This window comes from Alligator sinensis, unplaced genomic scaffold (genome assembly GCF_000455745.1).
Source record: "Alligator sinensis unplaced genomic scaffold, ASM45574v1 scaffold1970_1, whole genome shotgun sequence".
Lineage (NCBI taxonomy): Eukaryota > Metazoa > Chordata > Crocodylia > Alligatoridae > Alligator > Alligator sinensis.
This window is the reverse complement of record NW_005843362.1, coordinates 44,269-65,809: the sequence shown is the minus strand read 5'-3', so window position 1 is coordinate 65,809 and position 21,541 is coordinate 44,269. Positions and strand designations below refer to the sequence as shown.

Genomic DNA, 21,541 nt, shown 5'->3' with positions numbered 1-21,541 from the left:
GCGTTCCTGCTCGTGCAGGGGCTGTGCATGGGGCTGGCTCTGGGCAGCTGTTACCCCTCTGTGTCCTGGTGCAGGAGAAAATGAAGGGGAAGAACAAGCTGGTGCCACGGCTGCTGGGCATCACCAAGGAGTGTGTGATGCGGGTGGATGAGAAGACCAAGGAAGTGATTCAGGAGTGGAACCTCACCAACATCAAGCGCTGGGCCGCCTCACCCAAGAGCTTCACCCTGGTAAGGCCCCGGCCCTCAAACCCTCCTGCCCCGTCTCTCCTCGTGCTCTTGCCTGCCTGCCCTGCTCCCAGACCTCATCACCACACCATCAAGCTCTGGGCAGGCTCACAAGGACAGGCCCTGTCTCCTTTCCCTGGACTCGTGTCTTTGACCCAGCTGTGCCTTGCACACCCGCTGCCGCACCTCCAGCCATCCCTGGGGCATGGGAAACCCAGCAGAGCAGAGCATGCCTGGGGCGTCTAGAGCATGCTGGGTGCCCAGTCCTCATGCAACCCATTACTGCGGCCTTGCAGGACTTTGGGGACTACCAGGACGGGTACTACTCAGTGCAGACGACAGAGGGGGAGCAGATCGCCCAGCTGATTGCCGGCTACATTGACATCATCCTGAAGAAGGCAAGTGCCGCATGGGCTGGGAGTGTGGGGGCAGCAGAGTGGCATGCACGCTGTAAACAGGCTGTTGGCAGAGCCCATCCAGGGCAGGTGGAGGGTTGGCAGGACTTGCTGCCTCACTCCAACATGCTCCGGCATCTCCAGCGGGGCTCCCTTGCATGGGTGGAGTGCGGGGCCTGGGCTGCCCGGAGGACAGATCCTGTGAGCTCACTCGTCTCTGTCTCTTTCCCACAGAAAAAGAGCAAGGATCACTTTGGGCTGGAGGGCGATGAGGAGTCCACCATGCTGGAAGACTCCGTGTCCCCCAAGAAGTACGGCCCTGGGCGAGCCATGGGTGGGGTGCAGCAAGGCCCAGGCCTGGGAGTGTCAGCCCCAGGGGGGCCATGTGTTCCCAGGGGGGTGGGGTGGGGTGGGGGAGTTCCTCAGACACCAGAAGGGCCATCACATGGGTTGACTGACATTTGCAGCAGCTCTCAGCCAAACCTCTGGTGCGGGCGGGATGGCTGCAGTGCCCATCAACAGGGACCTGCCAGCTGCCCCAGCCCCTAAGGGGGGCCCTGTCAGGAGCCCCCGCCCCAGGGGGACACAATCTCCATGCCCAGAGCTGTGAGGGCAGGTAGGAAGGAGTGCTGCCAGGGCTGGGATGGCAGAGAGCCCCATTCCCCAGGGCACAGCCCCCGTGCCCAGAACTGCAAGGGCAGGTGGGAGGGAGTGCTGCCAGGGCCGGGGTGCTGAGGTGGAGGGAAGCCTCCTCGGCTCGCAGCTGCAGCATGCGGGGTCCCGTTGCAGGTCCACAGTGCTGCAGCAGCAGTTCAACCGTGTGGGCAAGGTGGAGCACGGCTCTGTGGCGCTGCCGGCCGTCATGCGCTCGGGTGCAGGTGGCCCTGAGAGCTTCCAGGTGGGCACCATGCCACAGGCCCAGCAGCAGGTCACCAGTGGGCAGATGCACCGAGGGCACATGCCCCCCCTGGTAAGAGCTCTCTGTGCTGCTGTGGGTGCTGCCCTCAAGGCTGCTTGTGGTGCTTGTGGCCATTCCCACCCCCACCCCCGGCTGGGCAGGGCATGTCCCAGGGCTGCGCTTGTGCAGGTGGTCCCATGGGGCTGCCAGTGTCCCCTTCTCACAGATCCCTACCCAAGCTGCCCTGCAGCCCCAGCACCACCCATGGCAGCCGCAGGCAAGGAGGCCACACATGGGGCCCCAGACTCCTCCCTCCCAGCCCCTTGTGGCTTCTCCCATCCAACCTTGCAGTAGTGGCCACTGCACCCTGGGCTCTAGTGGGGCCAGCTGCTGCCGTGTCCAGCCCCACTAGTGCCACACCACTCTGCATCAGCCATGTACTTGGTGGGGGTGCTGCATGGCAGGTCCTGCCCCCCACTGCTGTGCTCTGCCGGTCCCTTGAGGCTGGCAGGGGAGCAGGACACGAACCCACCAGCCTCAGCCATGGATGGCACCTGTCACTTGGGGTTGAGATGGGCTCTCCTGTGCATATGGAGGGGCTCCCCTGTGTGAGGTGGATGCCAGATGCTGCCTGGTCCCCTCCTCACGGGCTCTGTCCAAGCAGTGCCCAGGACACTGGGCTTTCCCGGGCGCTGGCCTGGCCTGGAAAGGCAACCTAGCTGAACCAGGCTGTGTCCAGGCCCATGGGGTTGGGCACTGCAGGCTCCTGGTGTTCCTCACCCCTCACTGCAGTCTGGCTCTTGTGGGATGTGTGGCTTCCCCTCTGCAGCACCGTGTCCATCCCTTGGCAGGTGCCTGCCCAAGCAGCACATTGGGGTGTTGCTGTTGCCTGGTGGTGGGAGGGGGCCAGGTTTGGGGTGAGCGTGACAGGCGTGGCCCTGCAGAACTACTAGCACCATCTCCACCTTGTGTTGCAGACGTCGGCCCAGCAGGCCCTGACCGGTACCATCAATTCCAGCATGCAGGCGGTGCACGCGGCACAGGCCACACTGGATGACTTCGAGACGCTGCCGCCACTCGGGCAGGACGCTGTGAGTGCCAGGTGCCCATGGCCCTCGCTGGGGCTGAGGGGCTTGTCTGCCAAGGTTGAGGGACGGGGCCTGCAGGAATGACTTCTGTCCCGTGGAGCAGGCCCTGGGTCCTGGGGAACCGGGGCTGGGGTTGAGGTGCACTGGGCCTGTGGGTCCTCTGTGCTGGTTGGGGCCGGGGCATCCCCAGTTAACCCTGCTGCCCCCTTTCAGGCCTCCAAAGCCTGGCGCAAGAACAAGATGGATGAGTCGAAGCACGAGATCCACTCGCAGGTGGACGCCATCACCGCGGGCACTGCCTCCGTGGTGAACCTGACTGCAGGTGCGCAGTGGGAGGAGGGCTGCTGAACATCCCGATGCCCCACCATGGGCCCCTACTCGGCCCTCTAGGACACACGCTTGGAGCTGGGCAGCGACTGTCTGCCCCTTGCCCCAGTGCCAACCGAGCCCCTGGGGCTGCCATCCCACCTGGCCATGCTGCCCTTCCCCCAGGCCTTGCTGCCCCACTTTACACCAATCTCCACCTCTACCCCATGCCCTTGGCTGCTGCCTTCCACTGCACAGCCGGGTTCCTGGCCCCCACCACTGAGCTGCTTTGCTCTCTCTGGAGCACATGGTCTAGTTGCTGACGTGGTGCTGACTTGACCCCACGTCGCCCTGCACAGTGCCTCTGGCCCCACACACCAGTGGTGTTGGCCCCATGCCAGGCTGTGGGCCTGACATGGCTGCAGCCTGGTCTGAAGGTCCCTGTTGTCCCCTGGGACAGGGTTATGCCAGCTTGGCTGGGCCTGGATGCTCCAGTCTCCCCGGGCTGCCCAGGTCAGGAGGGCACGTGGTCTGTGCCTCTCTCTCACCCATACACACCCTTCCCCATGCAGGGGACCCAGCTGACACGGATTACACGGCTGTGGGCTGTGCTGTCACCACCATCTCCTCCAACCTCACTGAGATGTCCAAGGGTGTCAAGCTGCTGGCCGCCCTCATGGAGGACGAGGGTGGGAATGGGCGGCAGCTCCTGCAAGCGGCCAAAAACTTGGCGAGTGCTGTCTCGGACCTGCTGAAGACCGCTCAGCCAGCCAGCGCTGAGGTGGGGGCCGGGCCATGCTGTTGGGCTGGGGCTGGGGAGGAGAGCAACCAGGCGGGGCAGATGCTCCCTTGGGGGCCCTGTATGGCGGGCTGGGAGGAAGACCGTGGCGGGCTGGGGTGTGATGCTAGCAAGGGGGGCACGGTGCTGGGCGAGGGAAGGTGGGGAATGGGGGGCGGGCACGAAGCACGGTGCTGTCCTAACTACGTGTCTGCGTGTGCCCGGCAGCCACGCCAGAACCTGCTGCAGGCAGCCGGCGTCGTGGGCCAGACAAGCGGGGAGCTGCTGCAGCAGATCGGAGAGAGCGACACCGACCCGCGCTTCCAGGTGAGGACGCAGCTCTGGCCAGGGGATGCACTCTGGGGACAGCATCCAGACCCTCCCTATCTCGCCCTGCCCACACCTGCCCCAGCACGGGCTCTGGGCTGGTTGGTAGGGCCCCTGTGGGGTAGCTGTGCCAGGCGGCATGGCCCTCTTGCCCGTGCCAGGAGCTGCCAGGATGTAACGCTGCTTCTCTCGTGGATCCTGTATAGATCGTGGCGAGCCGGTGTGCTCGGACCCTGCCCACATCTGACCCAAAGACGGTAACGAGGGCAGGGCACAGTGCAGCTGCCCCCCTCCAGGCAGGGTGCTCCTCCTCTGGGCACAATCAGCTCGGTGCTGGGGCTGGAAATGGGTCCCAACCTGCTTCTCTTGTGATTGATTCTGATTCTGAAGCTCATGCCCTCGGGTCACTGCCCGATGCCTCCCAGCACAGCCCCCACAGCCCGTCCTGTCTTGGGCACGTTCAGGGCTGAGCGCAGGGGTGTGGGCATGGGGCTCCATCCCTGCCTCTTCCCCATGCCTGCTGTTCAGGGCTGCCGCCCAGACCCGAGGGCATCCGCTCCCTGCCTTCCGCCTCTGCTGCCGGGGCTGCTGCTGCCGCAGGGGCAGATCTGGGTGTGACGGGACCGGGCACTAGCGAGCCAGTGCATGTGCTCCATGGCTCCATGATTGTGGCTGGAGCTGGTGATGGACTGGGGCTGCATCTGCATTGGGCCCTTGGGGCAGGAGCTGTGCTGTGGCCAGGGGTGGGGAGTGGTGTGTGGGCACAGGGCAAGCCAGGCCCCATGGCTGGCTGCAGGTGGTGGGACAGGATGCTTGGTGTGGTGCAGGCTGGTGCCAATGGGCCTGGCCCCACGTTGGCTGTGGGGTTCCTGCCCCCCACCCCTCAGTACTCCAGGGCAGCTGCAGTTCTGTGCAGTGCCGGGGCAAGGGACACCCATGCCCATGCTTACCCCAGGCCCTGGCAGTACCCACCTTTGTGCCCGTGGCCTGGGTGAGGTGCACAGCAAGCCCATGGTGCCCAGCAGGTGTGCAGCAAGTCATGGCACCCCGGGGCAGATGGTGCTGCAAGCCTGTTCGGTGCCACCAGGCTGGTGGGAGCTGGAGGTTGGGCTCACATTTCCTTGCTGAATATTTCAGGAGCTGCTCCCTGCTGGGCAGGCAGTGGGGGGGCAGCTGCTGCCTGTGCCGTGCTGACCCTCTCATCTGACATCCGTCCTGCAGGACATGCTAATGCAGCTGGCGAAGGCGGTGGCCAGTGCCGCGGCTGCGCTCGTCCTAAAAGCCAAGAACGTGGCCCAGAAGACGGAGGATTCGGTGCTGCAGACCCAAGTGATTGCGGCCGCCACACAGTGTGCTCTCTCCACCTCCCAGCTTGTGGCCTGCACCAAGGTAAGGCCTGTGTTGATGCACAGGATTAACCCCTCTCTCTCCATGTACTGGCCCTGCCCTGGCCTGCGGGCACAGGCGAGAGCCAGCCCCTGTCCATGGGGTTGCCTGGGGCATGCTCTGGGAGCGGGAGAGGCCAGGTGGGGGCCTCTCGGTTAACTCTTCCTGTGCAGAGCAGTAATAATTCTTTTTGTGCTGCAGCACAGTAGGGGAGGCAGGGGTGTTAGCCCTCTCCATGCTGCAGTACAGGTAGGCGTCTCCAAGTCCTCTCCTCTGTGCAGGTGGTGGCTCCCACGATCAGCTCCCCAGTGTGCCAGGAGCAGCTGATTGAGGCTGGCAAGCTAGTGGCCAAGTCAGCAGAGGGCTGCGTGGAGGCCTCCCAGGCAGCCACGGATGATGAGCAACTACTGAAGCAGGTGGGTGTAGCAGCCACGGCCGTGACCCAGGCCCTGAACGACCTGCTGCAGCACATCAAGCAGCACGCCACAGGTGGGCAGCCCATCGGGCGCTACGACCAGGCCACCGACACCATCCTCAACGTCACGGAGAACATCTTTAGCTCCATGGGTGATGCAGGTGAGGGGGGGCCAGGCTGTGGCGCTGTGGTGGGGGCGATGGGCGAGTGCCACAAGGCAAGACGTGGCCGTCCTCAAAGGCCATGTCTCATCCCTGCACTGGTGCCTGGGGGTTGATGGCTCTGTGTGTGGTTGTGCAAGGTGCACAGGTGGCACCAGGTCTCCTGTAGCCTGAGAGTGGGGGACACAGCCTGTGGCAGTAGGGCACAGGGCTCCAGCAGTGGGGCAGTCTGGGGGCCCAGTGGCAGCTGGCAGGGGGTGGGGGGAGCGTCTGGCCCCAGCTCTGTCTTCCGCTGGAGGCACTGCACAGGCTGAGGGTGCTGACAGACACTCCCCCCTTTGCAGGGGAGATGGTGCGCCAGGCCCGCATCCTGGCCCAGGCCACCTCCGACCTCGTCAACGCCATCAAGGCTGATGCGGAGGGTGAGCCCGACCTGGAGAACTCGCGCAAACTGCTGAGCGCCGCCAAGATCCTGGCCGATGCCACCGCCAAGATGGTGGAGGCAGCCAAGGTCTGTGGGGCAGGGGTTGAGCGGCCATGCTGAAGCTGGAGGGAGGCACGGGGGTCTGGGGCTATGGAGGGAGCATGAAGGGCGATTGTCACTTGCTGCTGAGCAATTCAGAGGAAGCGCCCGGCTCCCCTGGGGCTCGGGCGCCCTACCTCCCTGCTCCCCCCTCCGCTCCGCCCCGCCCGTGCTGCAGGGAGCCGGGCCAGGCCCAGGGAGCGCTGGTGGGGGACTGGGCTGGTCGGTGCCATTGGGCGCATCTGTCCTGATGATATCCCGTGCTGCCAGGGGGCTGCCGCCCACCCCGACAGCGAAGAGCAGCAGCAGCGGCTGCGGGAGGCGGCCGAGGGGCTGCGCATGGCGACCAATGCTGCAGCCCAAAACGCCATCAAGAAGAAGCTGGTGCACAAGCTGGAGGTGAGCAGGCTAGGCTGGGCTGGGAGGGCTGCATGGGGAATTGCAGGGGCTGCCAATGGGCGCAGGGCTCTGCAGGGAAAGGGGCAGGGACAAGCTGACCTAGGGCAGGTGCCAAGGACCCTGCCTCTTCCACAGAGCAATGAGCCCCGCTCCCAATGCTCCCCACTGAGCCCCTTCCCCTCTCCCTGCCCCCCTCTTCCACGCACTGCTGTGGCTTCATGGGTCAGGATCGTACTGCCCTGACCGGCAGGGCTGGTGCTGCTCTGTGGATAGGCCTGTGCAGAGCCCATGCCTGGCCCTGAGCTGACTGGCAGGAGCCCCTGGGGGAGGGCCAGATGGGAGAGTCGGGCCCTGCCAGCTGGAAGAGGCTGCCTCAGTACTGGACATGGGTGACTGCCTCTGCCTCGTGCCCCAGAAGTGCCAGCCCCCAGACACCCCTGGCTCAGACTCACATGCCACCTCCTCCACAGCATGCCGCCAAGCAGGCTGCAGCCTCCGCCACACAGACCATCGCCGCCGCACAGCACGCTGCCTCCTTCAACAAGAACCCGGCCGTGCAGCAGCAGCTGGTGCAGAGCTGCAAGGTAAGGAAGGGATGTCCCAGGCCCAGCCTGGGCCAGCTGCAGCTTCGACACACCCTCCCCCCCAGCCCTGCCCATTGGGTGGTGCCGAACAGAGCCCCATCGGCCCAGACCACAAGCTCGCTTGCTGGCACCTTCAGGAGCCGTCGCTGCCCTTGCTGGGTGTAGCACAAGGAGCCTTAGATCCCCCGCACAGGCCACGGGGGCTGCGCTGATCCCCCACAACCTGTTCCAGTCAGAGGGTTCCCACTCACTGGGGCTGGTGCTAGGCAGATGTCCAAAAAACTGCAGTTCCAAAATCAGGGGAGAGGCAGTTTTGGGTAAAAGCCTGCCCTGAGGCAGTAGTGAAAAGGAGGCCAACGTTACAGGTGAAAAACAGACATAACAGAGGAGACAGACGGGGCACACACAGTGGCAGAAGGGGGTGCAGCAGAGGGAAAGCATCAGCCCAGAGGCCTCTCCAGTGCTCTGTCTCCCATCCGGTGCCCTCTCTGTGCCTGGGAGATGTGCTTGTGCTGTGCCATGGGCTGGCCAGGTGTCTGCAGCCCGGCCCAACCCTGGCCAGCTGATCCAGGGGGTTTAACAAAGAATTGGAGGCAGGAGCGACCTAAGGGCCGGGTCCTGATCTGCACGGGTGACGTGCCCCGCTGTCATGTTGCACTGTGTGATGACACACAAGTCGTGTCAGAGGAGACTAGACATGGGCGGCTGCACCTGCTGCGCGCAGCATTGCCCGGTCCTGCATGGAGCCAGGTGGAGGCAGGTGCCGGAACCATCGTTGTTTGGGCCCTGGGGAGATGGGCTGAGACCTGGTACTGAGGTACCTTCCTGGGAATCCTCGTCCAGTTGTGGAGGCTGCAGGAGGGGCCCTGGGTTCACCCTAGCCCTGCGGGGTTCAGGTCTTCAGCAGGGGTCAGGAAACGAAGGTATTGGCCGATGATGTGAGGGTGGCCGTGGTCTCAACTGGTCCCGGCTCTGCCATGTGGCCGCCCAGGACAACAGTATGGGGCCGGGGTCAAGCCAGTCCTGGAAGCACCACTCCGCCCTTGCCACATTTGTGCTCAGCCTGGTCTGGGGGACACTGCTAACTCTCCCCTGGTCTGGTTGCAGGTGGTTGCAGATCAGATCCCGATGCTGGTGCAGGGGGTGCGAGGGAGCCAGTCACAGCCGGACAGCCCCAGCGCGCAGCTGGCCCTCATTGCTGCCAGCCAAAATTTCCTGCAGGTACCTGGACCGGCACCCCAGGGGTCCCCGCAGCCCCTCTGCGCACCGCATGGCAGACAGGGGTCTAAACTCTGCACCCACCCTTTGCTGCTGACTGGCATCGCTCTGCACCCCTGAGACTCCTGGTCCCGTCGCTGGGGTGACCAGGTCGCCGGGCTCTGTACCTGGCACATCTGGGCTCTGGGCATGTAGTGCCAGGCTCGGGGCACTGTCTTGACATGGGACGCGGCTGCTCACTGTCTTGTCCTCATGGCCTTTCTCTCGGCCCCACAGCCCGGAGGGAAGATGGTGGCTGCTGCCAAGGCCACTGTCCCCACCATCACGGACCAGGCCTCCGCCATGCAGCTCAGCCAGTGCGCCAAGAACCTGGCCGCAGCCCTCGCCGAGCTCCGCACGGCTGCCCAGAAGGTGAGACGTCCTCCTGGCCTGTGTTGTGGTGCAGGGTGGATCCCAGGGAGGGAGCCCCAGGGCCCCTGGTCTGGGGGCTGTTGCTACCCCATGTGGTGACGACCCCTCTCCTGCTGCAGGCTCAGGAGGCCTGCGGGCCCCTGGAGATCGACTCGGCCCTCAGCCTCGTGCAGAGCCTGGAGCGAGACCTGCAGGAAGCCAAGGCCGCCGCCAGGGACGGCAAGCTCAAGCCTCTGCCTGGGGAGACGGTGAGGGCTGATGGGGAGGCACAGGGGGCAGGGCATGCTGGCTCCCCCGAGAGGCAGAGCTAGGGGTATGTAGGGGGGCAGCAGGGTGGGGAAGGATGGCTGTTGACTGGGGAAAGCTCCCCCTCCCACATTGTTCTGCAGATGGAGAAGTGCGCGCAGGACCTGGGGAACAGCACGAAGGCTGTCAGCTCTGCTATCGCCCACCTGCTAGGGGAGGTGGCCCAGGGCAACGAGAACTACACAGGTATAGGCAATGCTCAATGGGACGGGGACCAGGGAAGAGATGGGCCCTTGCTGCCACAGCGCGAGGCCCCATCTGCTGTCACATGTCTGGTGGTCCCAGCCCTGGGAAGTTTGTCCTGGCCCTGGACAGACCGGCGGGCAGGGAGCATTGGGTCAGTGGCCAGTCACAATCCTGGCGAGGGGCAGGCAGCCCTGGGAGGGGCCAGTCCAGCTGTGTGCATCTAGCTGCAGGGGCAGAGCCCTGCCTCTGGGCAACACCCCAGCCCCTTTCAGCCTGGGGCCCTGGCCTACGTCTCACTCGCAGGGATTGCTGCGCGGGAGGTGGCTCAGGCCCTGCGCTCGCTGAGCCAGGCTGCCCGTGGCGTGGCGGCCACCACGTCGGACCCCCAGGCACAGAGTGCCATGCTGGAGTGTGCTGGCGACGTCATGGACAAGGCCAGCAACCTCATCGAGGAGGTGCGCAAGGCTGTGAGCAAGCCCGGCGACCCCGAGAGCCAGCAGCGCCTGGCCCAGGTGAGTGCAGGGGATCCCGAGAGCCAGCCGTGTCTGGCCAGGTGAGCACAGGACTGCAGACTCTGAGAGCCAGCAGCACCTGGCCCAGGTGAGCACAGGACTCATGGCCTGGTGATACTGGGAGCCAGACATCTCTGTGCCACTCCCTGGCCTACCCCAGTGTCCATGCCATTCCCCGGCCCACCCCAGTTTCTCTCCAGAGCAGCTCTGTGTCCCTGGCAAGGTTGAGCACATCCCCTGTGCCTGCAGGACTGGTGGGAGGGGCCCGTGGGTTGGTCGGAGACGGGGTTGGGCTGAGCTGGGGGCACGTGTACAGGTGAGTGACCGCCCCTACCCACTCTCCCGACAGGTGGCCAAGGCTGTGTCCCAGGCCTTGAACCGCTGCGTGAACTGCCTCCCGGGGCAGCGTGATGTGGACGCTGCCATCCGCACCGTGAGCGAGGCCAGCAAGAGGCTGCTGGCCGAGTCAGTGAGTGTCACCCTGGGGCTGGGGCTGGGGCTGGGGCTGGGCCCTTCTCTGCCCAGTTCCCAGGACTGGCAGCAGGAGCAGCCAGAAGCTGGTTCCTCTGATGCATGTAGCTGACGGGTTTCCCAAGGTCTGGCCCAGCCCTCTGCACCAATGTTCACTGCTACGGGATGCTGGTGCTGGGAAGGGCCAGGCCCAACCTGGGAGGTGCTGGGGGGAAGGGCTGGACTCATGACATCAGCTGTGGTCACCTGCACCCCAGGTGCATGTAGCATGAAGCTCCCAGAACCACAGCATGACCAGCACCGCCTCCACCCTGCCTCTGTGCTAGGAGCTTTGGGCAGGAGACGGGGCTGCAGTGCCCAGCACAGCAGCATGCCCTGGGTGTCTGACCCTGCTGGCGTGGTGGGGGTCAGCTTGTGCCCTTGTCTGGGTCTCCTGGCCTGGGCAGCACCCCTGGGGTGGCATCCAGGGCTCTGGACTGTATGCATATGTGCAACTGTGGCCCCTGACCACCCCGTCTGCTCTCAGTTCCCCCCCAGCAGCAAGAACTTCCAGGAGGCGCAGGGCCATCTGAACCAGGCGGCTGCTGGGCTCAACCAGTCAGCCAACGAGCTGGTGCAGGCATCTCGCGGGACCCCCCAAGACCTGGCCAGGGCCTCTGGCAAATTTGGGCAGGACTTCAACGAGTTCCTGCAGGCGGGAGTGGAGATGGCCAGCCAGTCCCCGGTGAGCACGGTGCAGGCAGCTCCTTGCTGGGCTTGCAGCCAGGCCTGGGCATAGGGCTGAGCAATGGAGGCAGCAGGTGGGGGCCGGTGCTTGCACTGGTACCATCACTGCTGCAGAGCTGGAGATGCATCTGGCTGGCAAGATGGACAGCGATGAGGTGGAGGGTGGGGGGCAGCTGAGCTGCTCGGAGGTGGGGGCACGGTGCACAGCCCCGGGGTGATGAGCCGGGAGGATTGTGGCAGGGCAGGACACGATGTGTGACCCCGGGGTGATGGGCTGGGGGGAGGGGTCATGGCAAGGTGAGGCACAGTGCATGGCCCTAGGGTGACAGGCCAGGAGAGTTGTGGCAGGGCAGGATGTGGCACATGGCCCTGGGATGACAGCCTTGCGGGGGTTGTGGCAGGGCGGGATGTAGCACGTGGCTCCAAGATAACAGGCCAGGGCCTCGGCTCATTGCAGAACAAGGAGGACCAGGCACAAGTGGTGTCGAACCTGAAGAGCATCTCCATGTCATCCAGCAAGCTGCTGCTGGCCGCCAAGGCCCTCTCTGCCGACCCCACTGCCCCCAACCTCAAGAGCCAGCTGGCTGCTGCTGCGCGGTACGAGATGCCACCAGCTCTGGCGCCCATGCAGGATGGGCGATGGGCAATGGGTGATGGGCAAGGCCAAGGTTGGGTGCGGGTGCAGTGGGCTGCAAGGGGGGCTGCGACATCCCTGCTAGCAGAGGCAGGAGCAGCCAGGACACCCCCCCCACCCCCCACACTTGCCTGGCATCTGCCCCATCAGTCAGGGGCAGGTGCTGGCATTAACCCCACGTTTTCTGGCTCTGCAGAGCTGTGACGGACAGCATCAACAACCTGATCACCATGTGCACACAGCAGGCACCCGGCCAGAAGGAGTGCGACAATGCCCTGCGGGAGCTTGAGGTGGGGGTCAGGTGTGGCGGGGGGGCCAGGGCTGCCCATTAGGCAGGGGGGCAGCATGGGGTGGGGGGAGCAACAGGCACTTGGCCTGACTCATGTGCCCCGCAGACGGTGCGGGAGCTGCTGGAAAACCCCACACAGGCCGTGAACGACCTGTCCTACTTCAACTGCCTAGACAGCGTCATGGAGAACTCCAAGGTGAGGTCTGGCCAGGGCAGGGGTCAGGTCACACGGGGGGGTGTTGGGGGCTGGATTGGGGCCTGGGGAGGCAGGGCACTCGGAGCCTAGGTGGTGCCTTGGCCAGTGGGGTGTGCTGGGGCCGGCACAGCTCTGCCATCACGCGGGTTGGGAGGGTAATGCCACCGCCCCGTGGCTGCTCCGGGCTGCTGTGAGCGGAGCTGAGGGCTGCTTCTGGTGCAGGTGCTGGGCGAATCGATGGCTGGGATCTCGCAGCACGCCAAGAACAGCAAACTGCCTGAGTTCGGGGACGCCATCAGTGCCGCCTCCAAGGCGCTCTGCGGGCTCACGGAGGCAGCGGCTCAGGTAGGCGAGGCCACGGCACCACCAAATGCACTGGGGGGCCTGGCTGCCCCCCTGCCTCGCTGCCAGGGTCTGCCCTGTGCTGCCATGCCTCCCACCCCACCGGCTCGGGGCCTCACCCATCCTGTCCCCTGCTCGCAGGCTGCCTACCTAGTGGGTGTGTCGGACCCCAACAGCCAGGCCGGGCTGCAGGGCCTTGTGGACCCCACGCAGTTCGCCAGAGCCAACCACGCCATCCAGGTGGCCTGCCAGAACCTGGTGGACCCGGCCTGCACCCAGTCCCAGGTGAGGGTACTGCTGGGAGGTGGAGATCAGCAGCCACAGCCGGGTCATTGCTGACATGGGGCGTGGGAGGTTCAGTCTGATGCTGTGGCCTGGGCAGGGCCTTGGACGAGCAGCCAGAGCCTGAGGCAAGTCCCTGCCTGCATGTGTGTGCTGGGCACAGGTCCCCACAGGCCTGTCAGCAAGGGGAGGAGAGGGCCAGGGGCTGTGATGCCAGGGACTGAGAGGCTCTGACACAGGGCTCTGGTGTGGGGGCTGCCTGAGGGATCAAGTCCCCACAGGGCCTGGCCCCAACACCCTGCTCGGGAACGATTGATCTCAACCGATGCCACAGAGGAGGCCGTTCTAAGGATCCAGCCGTGGAATTGGCCTGACCAGGGTGAAGAGGAGCCTGGCAAAGGCTGTGACCCCCAGCATGGATGGAGTGGGGACAACCCCTGGCCCCAGGCAGGGGAGCAGAGGGGGTGACCACTTCGTGACCGTGGGCCGGGCTGACCCCCCTCCCCTCCCTCACAGGTGCTGTCAGCCGCCACCATTGTGGCCAAGCACACCTCGGCCCTGTGCAATGCCTGCCGCCTGGCCTCGTCCCGCACCGCCAACCCTGTGGCCAAGCGCCAGTTTGTGCAGTCTGCCAAGGAGGTGGCCAACAGCACCGCCAGCTTGGTCAAGACCATCAAGGTACTACCCGGCTCCTGCCAGCAAGGCCGGCATGGCCACAGAGGGGTGCAGGGAAGGCGGGCATCGGGTGGGCGGGGGACTGTCTGCGCTGCTGCGTGATGCTGTCTCCACACCTGGCCCAGGCGCTGGATGGAGCCTTTAACGAGGAGAACCGGGAACGTTGCCGGGCGGCCACCGCCCCCCTCATCGAGGCTGTGGACAACCTGACGGCCTTCGCCTCCAACCCGGAGTTTGCCACCGTCCCTGCCCAGATCAGCCCTGAGGTGAGTCGGGCCTGGGGGCCCAGTGGGGTAGTAGCACCGGGAGCCATGGGGCGGGGGTGGGGGAGTGGGCAGGGTCTGCCCCAGCCCAGGGGAGGGTGTGGGAGTGTGTGAGCCCTGGTTGCAGGGGCCAAGAGTAGGCGTGTGCTGCTGGCTTACTGGGCTGCTCCCCCGCAGGGGCGCCGAGCCATGGAGCCCATCATCTCCTCAGCCAAGACTATGCTGGAGAGCTCGGCCGGGCTCATCCAGACAGCCCGTTCACTTGCTGTCAACCCCAGAGACCCACCCCAGTGGTCAGTGCTGGCCGGGCACTCTCGCACCGTCTCCGACTCCATCAAGAAGCTCATCACCAACATGAGGTGGGAGCAGTGCCTGCGTCAGGGTCTCGCCCACGCCGGTGCCGCCTGCTCTGAGCTGCAGGCTGGGCCATGGTGCCTGGTGCCCCAGCTTGGCTCTCATCACCCCAGAAAGGCTCTAGTCCTGCTCGGCAGCATGCCCCGAGTGCAAGTGCTGCAGGGCTGGCTGCCTGCATCTGCAGTAGTGCCGTCCTATTGAGCACTAGGGGAGGCGGTGTACACTCTGTAGCCTAGTGTGAGGGCTGGTGCCCCACGCTGCCTGGACTTCTCCAGGGCAGATGTTTGTCAGGAGAGGCAGGGGATGGGGAACAGGGAGTCTGGGCCTCTCTGACTTGGAGGAGATGCAGCTCTTCTCCGGCTTTTGCCCCCTGCACCCCACTGCCCCATTGTGCTCTGGTGGATGCTGAGCCAAGGGGCATGTGCTTGGCAGCATCTGAATCAGCCACCAGTCAAAGCAGCAGGCGGGTGGTGGGAGCACTGGCCGGAGCCCGGGGAGGCCTCTCCAATGGCCCTGGGAGTCTGGGAGCCCCAGCCATGCTGCAGGGCAGCGACTTTGGCTCGATGCTCAGCCTGAGGATGCCGGCTCCTGTCACGCAGAGACAAGGCGCCGGGGCAGCAGGAGTGCGACGAGGCCATCGAGGTGCTGAACAAGTGTATGCGAGATGTGGACCAGGCCTCCCTAGCCGCCATCAGCCAGCAGCTGGCCCCACGCGAAGACATCTCCCAGGAGGTGAGTGCGGCTGGCAGGACTCAGTGCGCCCTGCTCGAGGGGAGCTGCGGGTGGCGAGCAGGCATCGCCAATCCAAGGGGGCTCCCTGCCGCCCACCCCCTGCCAGGGCTCCTGGTGCATGGGCCCCTGGGGGCGGCACTGCCTGGCATGCGGCTGACTGAGCCATAGTGTATTGGCCCCCAAGTGCTCACCCCTTGGCGCACCTCACTCCAATGCTCTGTTCCTTCCCTTGCCTGGCTCTTAGGATAAATGTCATTGTCAGAGCAGGGAGGCAGTGGGAAAGATGCCAGGGAAGCTGTTCACTCTCCATCGCTGGAGGTGTTAAGGAGAGGGTGGACAGCCACTGGTGGGGATGCTCTAGGCAAAGCAATACCTGTGCTCTGCTGTGGGGGTTTCCCAGGCTCTGCGCTGGTTGTCCCATGGGGACAGGAGGGAATTTTTCCCCCTTTCTGCTACATGCTCAGCCTCTTCCTGCAGAGGTGCTGGGTATTGCTGCAGTGCAGGCTGAAGATGGGGACTGGGCTGTGCTAATGCTGCTGTGGGACCAACCCCTCAGTGTCCTGGTTTGAGGGGCTTGCCTCTGCACTCAGGCTCAGACCGACGCTGCACTGGGGCAGGAAGGGATTTCCCCCCTGCTCAGGCTGGTGTGGACTGGGGGGTTTGTCTTCCTGTGCAACAGGGGCACGTCCTCTGCCTGGGGTCTCTCAGTGTGTATTAACCTCCTTTGCAGCAGCAGATTGCTGGCCCCCCGCAACTCCCTGCTTTCCCTGCCGCAGGGACGGGTGTTAGGACTGTGCTGCATCAGGGTTGATGGGAGTCTGAGGAAGAGTGTAGATGATGGATTTCTTCAGGATGATTTGCACAGGGCTGATCCTGCCTCAGGCAGGGCTTAGACTAGATGTGAGCTCTGCAAGTCCCTGCCAGCCCTGCCCTGTGATGTCCCCGTGCAGCCATGCTCTGTGCCCACATGTCTCCATGTCCCCCTGGTCCTGCTGCCACACCAGCCTGCCCTGCTGACTCCAGCCCTGGTGCCTGGGTGTCCTTTGGGGGGAACCTGCTGGTCTCCTTCAGTCCCTGTCCTGGTGACCCCATGTCCCCACGGAGCTGTGCTCATGTGGGCAGTATGGGGGGTGCCTCTCTGGACAGACCCTGACATCCTGGTGTGGGTGTAGACAAGCCCCTGGCTGGGTCCCGACCACATGTCCCACAGCCCGGTGTTTCCTACCCTCTCCCAGCAGGCAGCTGCCCCTGCCTGCACCCCCCTCCCAGGAGGACCTGGTGATGCCAGGCCCTGCAGCCTGCCCCGCTTGACAGCCTGTCTCCCCACCAGGCCTTGCACAACCAGATGATCACAGCTGTTCAGGAGATCAGCAACCTCATCGAGCCCATGGCTGGTGCTGCCAGGGCTGAGGCCTCCCAGCTGGGACACAAGGTAATGGCTGGGACAAGGTGTGGGCTGCTGAGAGCAGGAGGCCGTGCGGACTGGGACTGGGTTCAGGGGGTCCAGGCCAGCCTGTGCCCGGTGGAGAGGGGCCCCAGGGCTGGGCTGTGCTGGGTGAGCTGGCTGGGCCACGCTGGACTGATCTCTCTCCCTCAGGTGTCGCAGATGGCTCAGTACTTCGAGCCGCTCACCCTGGCTGCCATCGGCGCCGCCTCCAAGACTCCGAACCACCAGCAGCAGATGAACCTCCTGGACCAAACCAAGACACTGGCCGAGTCGGCCCTGCAGCTGCTCTACACAGCCAAGGAGGCCGGCGGCAACCCCAAGGTGGGGGGCTGCGGGGGCTTCCAGCGCCTGGACAGGGCAGGGCAGGGGCAGCACCAAGCAGGATGTGCCCACCAGGGCTGTGCGTGGGGCTAAGGGGGAGGGAGGGGAAGATTGTGCAAGTTTGTGTAGGGGGTGGGGGAGGCCTGCTTTTGTGCAAGTGTGTGTGTGTGTGTGTGTGTGTGTGCGCGTGCACGTATACACATTTGTGGATGTGTGCAGGTGCATGCAGCCCCTTTCTGCAGCAAGAAATGAGCCTGAGTGCACACATGTAACATGGGCATGTGTGTAGGTTGGGCGGGGGGTCCTCTGCAGCACATGGGGTCAGAGGGTGGCCACAGGCTCAGGGCAGGTGCTGCTAGAGGACCGTGCTGTGACCACATGCCAAAGCACACACGTGCTGAACATGGGGTGGGAATCCGCATATGTGCAGTGTGCGCCTGCCACGGGGGAGCCACGGTGCCTCCCATGAGCATGTAAGAACACACATGTACCATGTGAGGGTAGGGGACGGTATGTGTGCAATGCGTGCTTGCTATGGGGGAACCAGCAGCCAGGTGCCAGGGGCACATGCCAAAGCAAACGTGCTAAACATGGGGTGGGGCCTGGTGTGCGTGCAACACATGTCTGCCATAGGGAGCCTGCTGCAGGTGCTGTGAGTGCATGTCCAGGTTCTGGGTCCTCACTGCCCTTGTGCCATGGCTGCACTGGTGTAGTTGCCACTGTTGCCAACATGACCTGTCTTTTCAGCAAGCCGCCCACACGCAGGAGGCCCTGGAGGAGGCCGTGCAGATGATGAAGGAAGCCGTGGAGGACCTGACAACCACACTGAATGAGGCTGCCAGTGCCGCCGGTGTAGTGGGTGGCATGGTAGACTCCATCACCCAGGCCATCAACCAGGCAAGCATGCACCACTGGAGCCATCCGCCTCCTGTCTCAGGGTCCAGGGACTGTGGCCCCCGGGGCTGGGGATGAGCTGCCAGGGGCCTCTCACACAGAAAGTTATGGAATTAGAAAAGGTTCAGAGAAGAGCAAGCAAGATGATCAGGGGTCTAGAGGGGTAAGCAAGACGATCAGGGGTCTGGAGCAGGTGCTGTGCTGGGAGCACAAAGAGAGGCTAGGATGCAAGTCTGGAGAGGAGAAAGCTGAGGGAACATGACAGAGGGCTATGAAATCCTAAAGGGTGCGGACAGTGAGCAGGGTCTGTTCTTCACCACGTCCCACAATACCAGATACTTCACCAGGTATGTGATAAAATTATCCGGGCAGGCTAAAAACAAACCAGCAGAAGTGCTTCTTTTACACACACTGTGATTGAACTTGCTGGCACTGGAGGCGATAGAGGCAGGGAGCGCAGTCGCATTGGAGAGGGGCTGGATGGGTCCATAGACCATGTATCTGTGAGCAGCTGTAGAGCAGAGCAGGCAGGTGTGTCCTCTGGCAGCCCCATGCCAGCAGTGACAGGGGAAGGTGTGGCCCCCAGAGTTTAGAAGTTAGAGCACTGCTCTAAAGCACCCACCGCTGTTGGAGGCAGGATCGTTGGTCTGACCCACTCGGCCCTTACATTCCCAAGTGATCAGGTCCGTCCTCCCATGGGGTCACACACGCCTGGGAGCCGCAGCCTCCTGGCTTGGCCAGGGCTTGCAAGGAGACATGGAGAGTCGATGCCCCAGGGTAGGGCCTGCTCAGGGGCAGGCTACGGGGAAACATGGGCAGGGTGTTGTAGGGAGGGGGATAGCAGCCTGCCCCTGACCCAAAGTGGTATGTGGGACCTAAGCTGAGGCTGAGGCTGAGCCCCTCACTCAGGGTTTTCTCCCCGGCAGCTGGACGAGGGGCCCATGGGGGAGCCAGAAGGGACCTTTGTAGACTACCAGACCACCATGGTCAAGACTGCCAAGGCCATCGCTGTGACGGTGCAAGAGATGGTGAGTGGGGCTAATCGGGCCTGCGCTGTGCTGCTTCTGCTGGCGGCCCTCCCCCAGCAGCACCTCTGCCTGCCCAGTCCCCTCTGCGGAGCTGGCTGGCCCATGACCTTTGACCCCTGCCCTCTCTACAGGTCACCAAGTCCACAACCAGCCCCGACGAGCTGGGCACTCTGGCCAACCAGCTCACCAGCGAGTACGGGCAACTGGCACACCAGGCCAAGCCCGCTGCCCTCACTGCTGAGAACGAGGAGGTGAGGAGCCGGGGGTGGTGCAGGGGCTGGCCCCTTGGTGGTGGGGGCACTGGGATGTCTTGCTGGGCCTGGGGGCGACAATTGGGTTTCCCTAGGGGAGACTGAGGGGTCCCGGTGCTGCGCCCACTCTGGGTGACATCCTTGCATTCGCCCTAGATCGGCTTCCACATCAAGAACCGGGTGCAGGAGCTGGGCCATGGATGCGCCGCACTGGTGACCAAGGCTGGAGCCCTGCAGTGCAGCCCCAGCGATGCCTACACCAAGAAGGAGCTGATCGAGTGCGCCCGCAAAGTCTCAGAGAAGGTGCCTGGCAGGGCAGATAGGGCCTTGCTGGACCTGCCGGGGGGCAGAGGGACCAGAGGGGAACAGGGAGGAGAGGGCGGGACCCTTGGCGGGGCGCGGGGCCCCTGCTGCACCCCCAGTCCAACCTGCCCTGTGGCGCTGGGTCTGGCACGGGTGGCAGCCCCGGTGCCCAACTCATGCCACCCTTCCCCACAGGTGTCCCACGTGCTAGCAGCCCTGCAGGCTGGAAACCGTGGCACCCAGGCCTGCATCACTGCTGCCAGCGCCGTCTCGGGCATCATTGCCGACCTCGACACCACCATCATGTTTGCCACTGCCGGCACCCTGAACCGGGAGAACGCCGAGACCTTTGCTGACCACAGGTACCAGAACCAGGTGCCCCGACCCTCCCCCTGCCCCATGGCTGTGGACAGAGACCAGGGATGGGGGCAGGGGACTCCATGTCCTGGATCTAGAGTCCTCTGGTCACATTGCCCTTAGCCCTGGGGCAGCTGAAGGGTGCCAGCCGGGCTGTTTCTGATCCCCCTGCCCCTATTCATATGTGCCGAAGGTGGGTGCTGGCATGTCACACCCTCCCCTATGGGGGTGCAAGCCTCAGGTTGTGCTGTCTGGGTGTGTTCTGACTCTCTGACTGCAGGGTCAGCACACAGGACAGGCACAGCTGTGCAGTCCCTCTAGCTGCACATGCACGTGTCACATGTTGTGTGCTGGTTCCATGTGACCCAGCGTGACACCCTGTGCCCCGCAGGGAAGGCATCCTGAAGACGGCCAAGGCACTGGTGGAGGACACCAAGGTACTGGTGCAGAATGCCACGGCCAGCCAGGAGAAGCTGGCGCAGGCTGCCCAGTCCTCTGTGGCCACCATCACCCGCCTGGCGGAGGTGGTGAAGCTGGGCGCCGCCAGCCTGGGCTCTGAAGACCCCGAGACCCAGGTAGGAGGGGCTGGGGCTAGGTGCCGGGGGAACTCGGGGCCAAGGGGCTTGACCAGGCACTTGGCATGCCAGAAGGCCTGGTGCTGCCTGAGCTCTGGGTGCCCTGGGGTTTCGGGTTGGGAGGCCAAGCCCCCCGGTACATCCAGGACTGGGCGTCGGGGGACTCTGCAGCTGTCCTGGGACACTCGGGGGCAAGTGCCTGGGCACCGGGTTCACAGCAAGGACCTGGCCTCGCTATCTGCCTGCTGGGACCCCCTGCACTTCAGGCAGCCCCTCACCCAGGTTTTGCCCCCACCCAGGTGGTCCTGATCAACGCAGTGAAGGACGTGGCCAAGGCGCTCGGAGACCTGATCAGTGCGACCAAGGCAGCTGCCGGCAAAGCAGGAGATGACCCTGCTGTCTATCAGCTGAAGAACTCGGCCAAGGTCAGGGCAGGAGAGATGTCACTGGGTGGTGAGGGAGGGAGCAGGTTGCCTGGGGCCAGCGAGGAGGGGGAAGCAGGGGCCTGGTGGGTGCTGGGACTGCATGTCCCGTGGGGGTAAGAGGCCTCAGGGGAGAAAGTGACAGGGCTGAAGGTGCAAGGCAGGTGCAGGGGTGTTAAGTTGGGGTGGAGGAGCTAAGGGAGGTTCAGGGGATGCTGCAGGGGCCAAACTGGGGGCTCCTGGCCTCCTGCCCAGCTGAGCTGGCTTCTCCTATTGGCAGGTCATGGTCACCAATGTCACATCCTTGCTGAAGACTGTGAAGGCTGTGGAGGACGAGGCCACAAAGGGGACGCGGGCGCTAGAGGCCACAATCGAGCACATCCGCCAGGAGCTCGCGGTGAGCATTGCCTGGACAAGGCCCCCCCAGCATCCCCTGCCTCTGCCCCTTCCAGTTGCTTTAGCACCCGCTGCCTGGTGCAGGAGCAGGAGCAGGACATGGCACAGCTGCCCGTACCAGAGCTCCTGCCTGTGCTGGGGTGGACATGACCGCGGGGGCGGAGATTCGTGGGACCTGCCCCTCCTTGTCCCCGGCCTCACCCCAGCCTCTCCTCGCAGGTGTTCTCCTCCCACATGCCTCCGGACAAGACTTCAACCCCTGAGGATTTCATCCGGATGACCAAAGGCATCACCTTGGCAACTGCCAAGGCCGTGGCTGCTGGCAACTCGTGCCGGCAGGAGGACGTGATCGCCACGGCAAATCTGAGCCGTCGCGCCATCGCCGATATGCTGCGCGCCTGCAAGGTGGGCTGGGCGGGGGGTCTTGGGCAGGCGTGGGGGGAGCAATGGTGGTGGGGGGGGG

The 21,541-nt window shown here is 64.4% G+C and overlaps 1 protein-coding gene across 7 annotated transcripts in view; it reads left to right on the top strand.

Moving 5' to 3' along the window:
* Positions 1 to 21,541, top strand: part of TLN1 (talin 1) — a 45,283-nt gene that overhangs the window by 16,274 nt on the left and 7,468 nt on the right. For 5 of the 7 annotated variants that reach the window (XM_025194978.1, XM_025194980.1, XM_025194979.1 and 2 more), the window contains 41 exons: positions 75 to 230; positions 524 to 625; positions 857 to 933; positions 1,412 to 1,592; positions 2,498 to 2,611; positions 2,822 to 2,930; positions 3,487 to 3,695; positions 3,921 to 4,019; positions 4,226 to 4,276; positions 5,241 to 5,408; positions 5,687 to 5,981; positions 6,326 to 6,492; positions 6,775 to 6,903; positions 7,374 to 7,487; positions 8,595 to 8,708; positions 8,982 to 9,116; positions 9,236 to 9,364; positions 9,506 to 9,608; positions 9,912 to 10,120; positions 10,470 to 10,589; positions 11,118 to 11,315; positions 11,775 to 11,914; positions 12,148 to 12,241; positions 12,347 to 12,436; positions 12,659 to 12,781; positions 12,920 to 13,063; positions 13,577 to 13,738; positions 13,861 to 14,001; positions 14,176 to 14,357; positions 14,952 to 15,084; positions 16,415 to 16,516; positions 16,682 to 16,852; positions 17,600 to 17,749; positions 18,673 to 18,774; positions 18,906 to 19,025; positions 19,182 to 19,328; positions 19,524 to 19,690; positions 20,077 to 20,260; positions 20,560 to 20,685; positions 20,963 to 21,079; positions 21,298 to 21,483. In XM_025194978.1, coding sequence (XP_025050763.1) covers positions 75 to 230; positions 524 to 625; positions 857 to 933; positions 1,412 to 1,592; positions 2,498 to 2,611; positions 2,822 to 2,930; positions 3,487 to 3,695; positions 3,921 to 4,019; positions 4,226 to 4,276; positions 5,241 to 5,408; positions 5,687 to 5,981; positions 6,326 to 6,492; positions 6,775 to 6,903; positions 7,374 to 7,487; positions 8,595 to 8,708; positions 8,982 to 9,116; positions 9,236 to 9,364; positions 9,506 to 9,608; positions 9,912 to 10,120; positions 10,470 to 10,589; positions 11,118 to 11,315; positions 11,775 to 11,914; positions 12,148 to 12,241; positions 12,347 to 12,436; positions 12,659 to 12,781; positions 12,920 to 13,063; positions 13,577 to 13,738; positions 13,861 to 14,001; positions 14,176 to 14,357; positions 14,952 to 15,084; positions 16,415 to 16,516; positions 16,682 to 16,852; positions 17,600 to 17,749; positions 18,673 to 18,774; positions 18,906 to 19,025; positions 19,182 to 19,328; positions 19,524 to 19,690; positions 20,077 to 20,260; positions 20,560 to 20,685; positions 20,963 to 21,079; positions 21,298 to 21,483 — 5,760 coding nt within the window. The remainder of the gene's footprint in view (positions 1 to 74; positions 231 to 523; positions 626 to 856; positions 934 to 1,411; positions 1,593 to 2,497; positions 2,612 to 2,821; positions 2,931 to 3,486; positions 3,696 to 3,920; positions 4,020 to 4,225; positions 4,277 to 5,240; positions 5,409 to 5,686; positions 5,982 to 6,325; positions 6,493 to 6,774; positions 6,904 to 7,373; positions 7,488 to 8,594; positions 8,709 to 8,981; positions 9,117 to 9,235; positions 9,365 to 9,505; positions 9,609 to 9,911; positions 10,121 to 10,469; positions 10,590 to 11,117; positions 11,316 to 11,774; positions 11,915 to 12,147; positions 12,242 to 12,346; positions 12,437 to 12,658; positions 12,782 to 12,919; positions 13,064 to 13,576; positions 13,739 to 13,860; positions 14,002 to 14,175; positions 14,358 to 14,951; positions 15,085 to 16,414; positions 16,517 to 16,681; positions 16,853 to 17,599; positions 17,750 to 18,672; positions 18,775 to 18,905; positions 19,026 to 19,181; positions 19,329 to 19,523; positions 19,691 to 20,076; positions 20,261 to 20,559; positions 20,686 to 20,962; positions 21,080 to 21,297; positions 21,484 to 21,541) is intronic. The other 2 variants (XM_025194982.1, XM_025194983.1) reach the window with 1 other exon arrangement.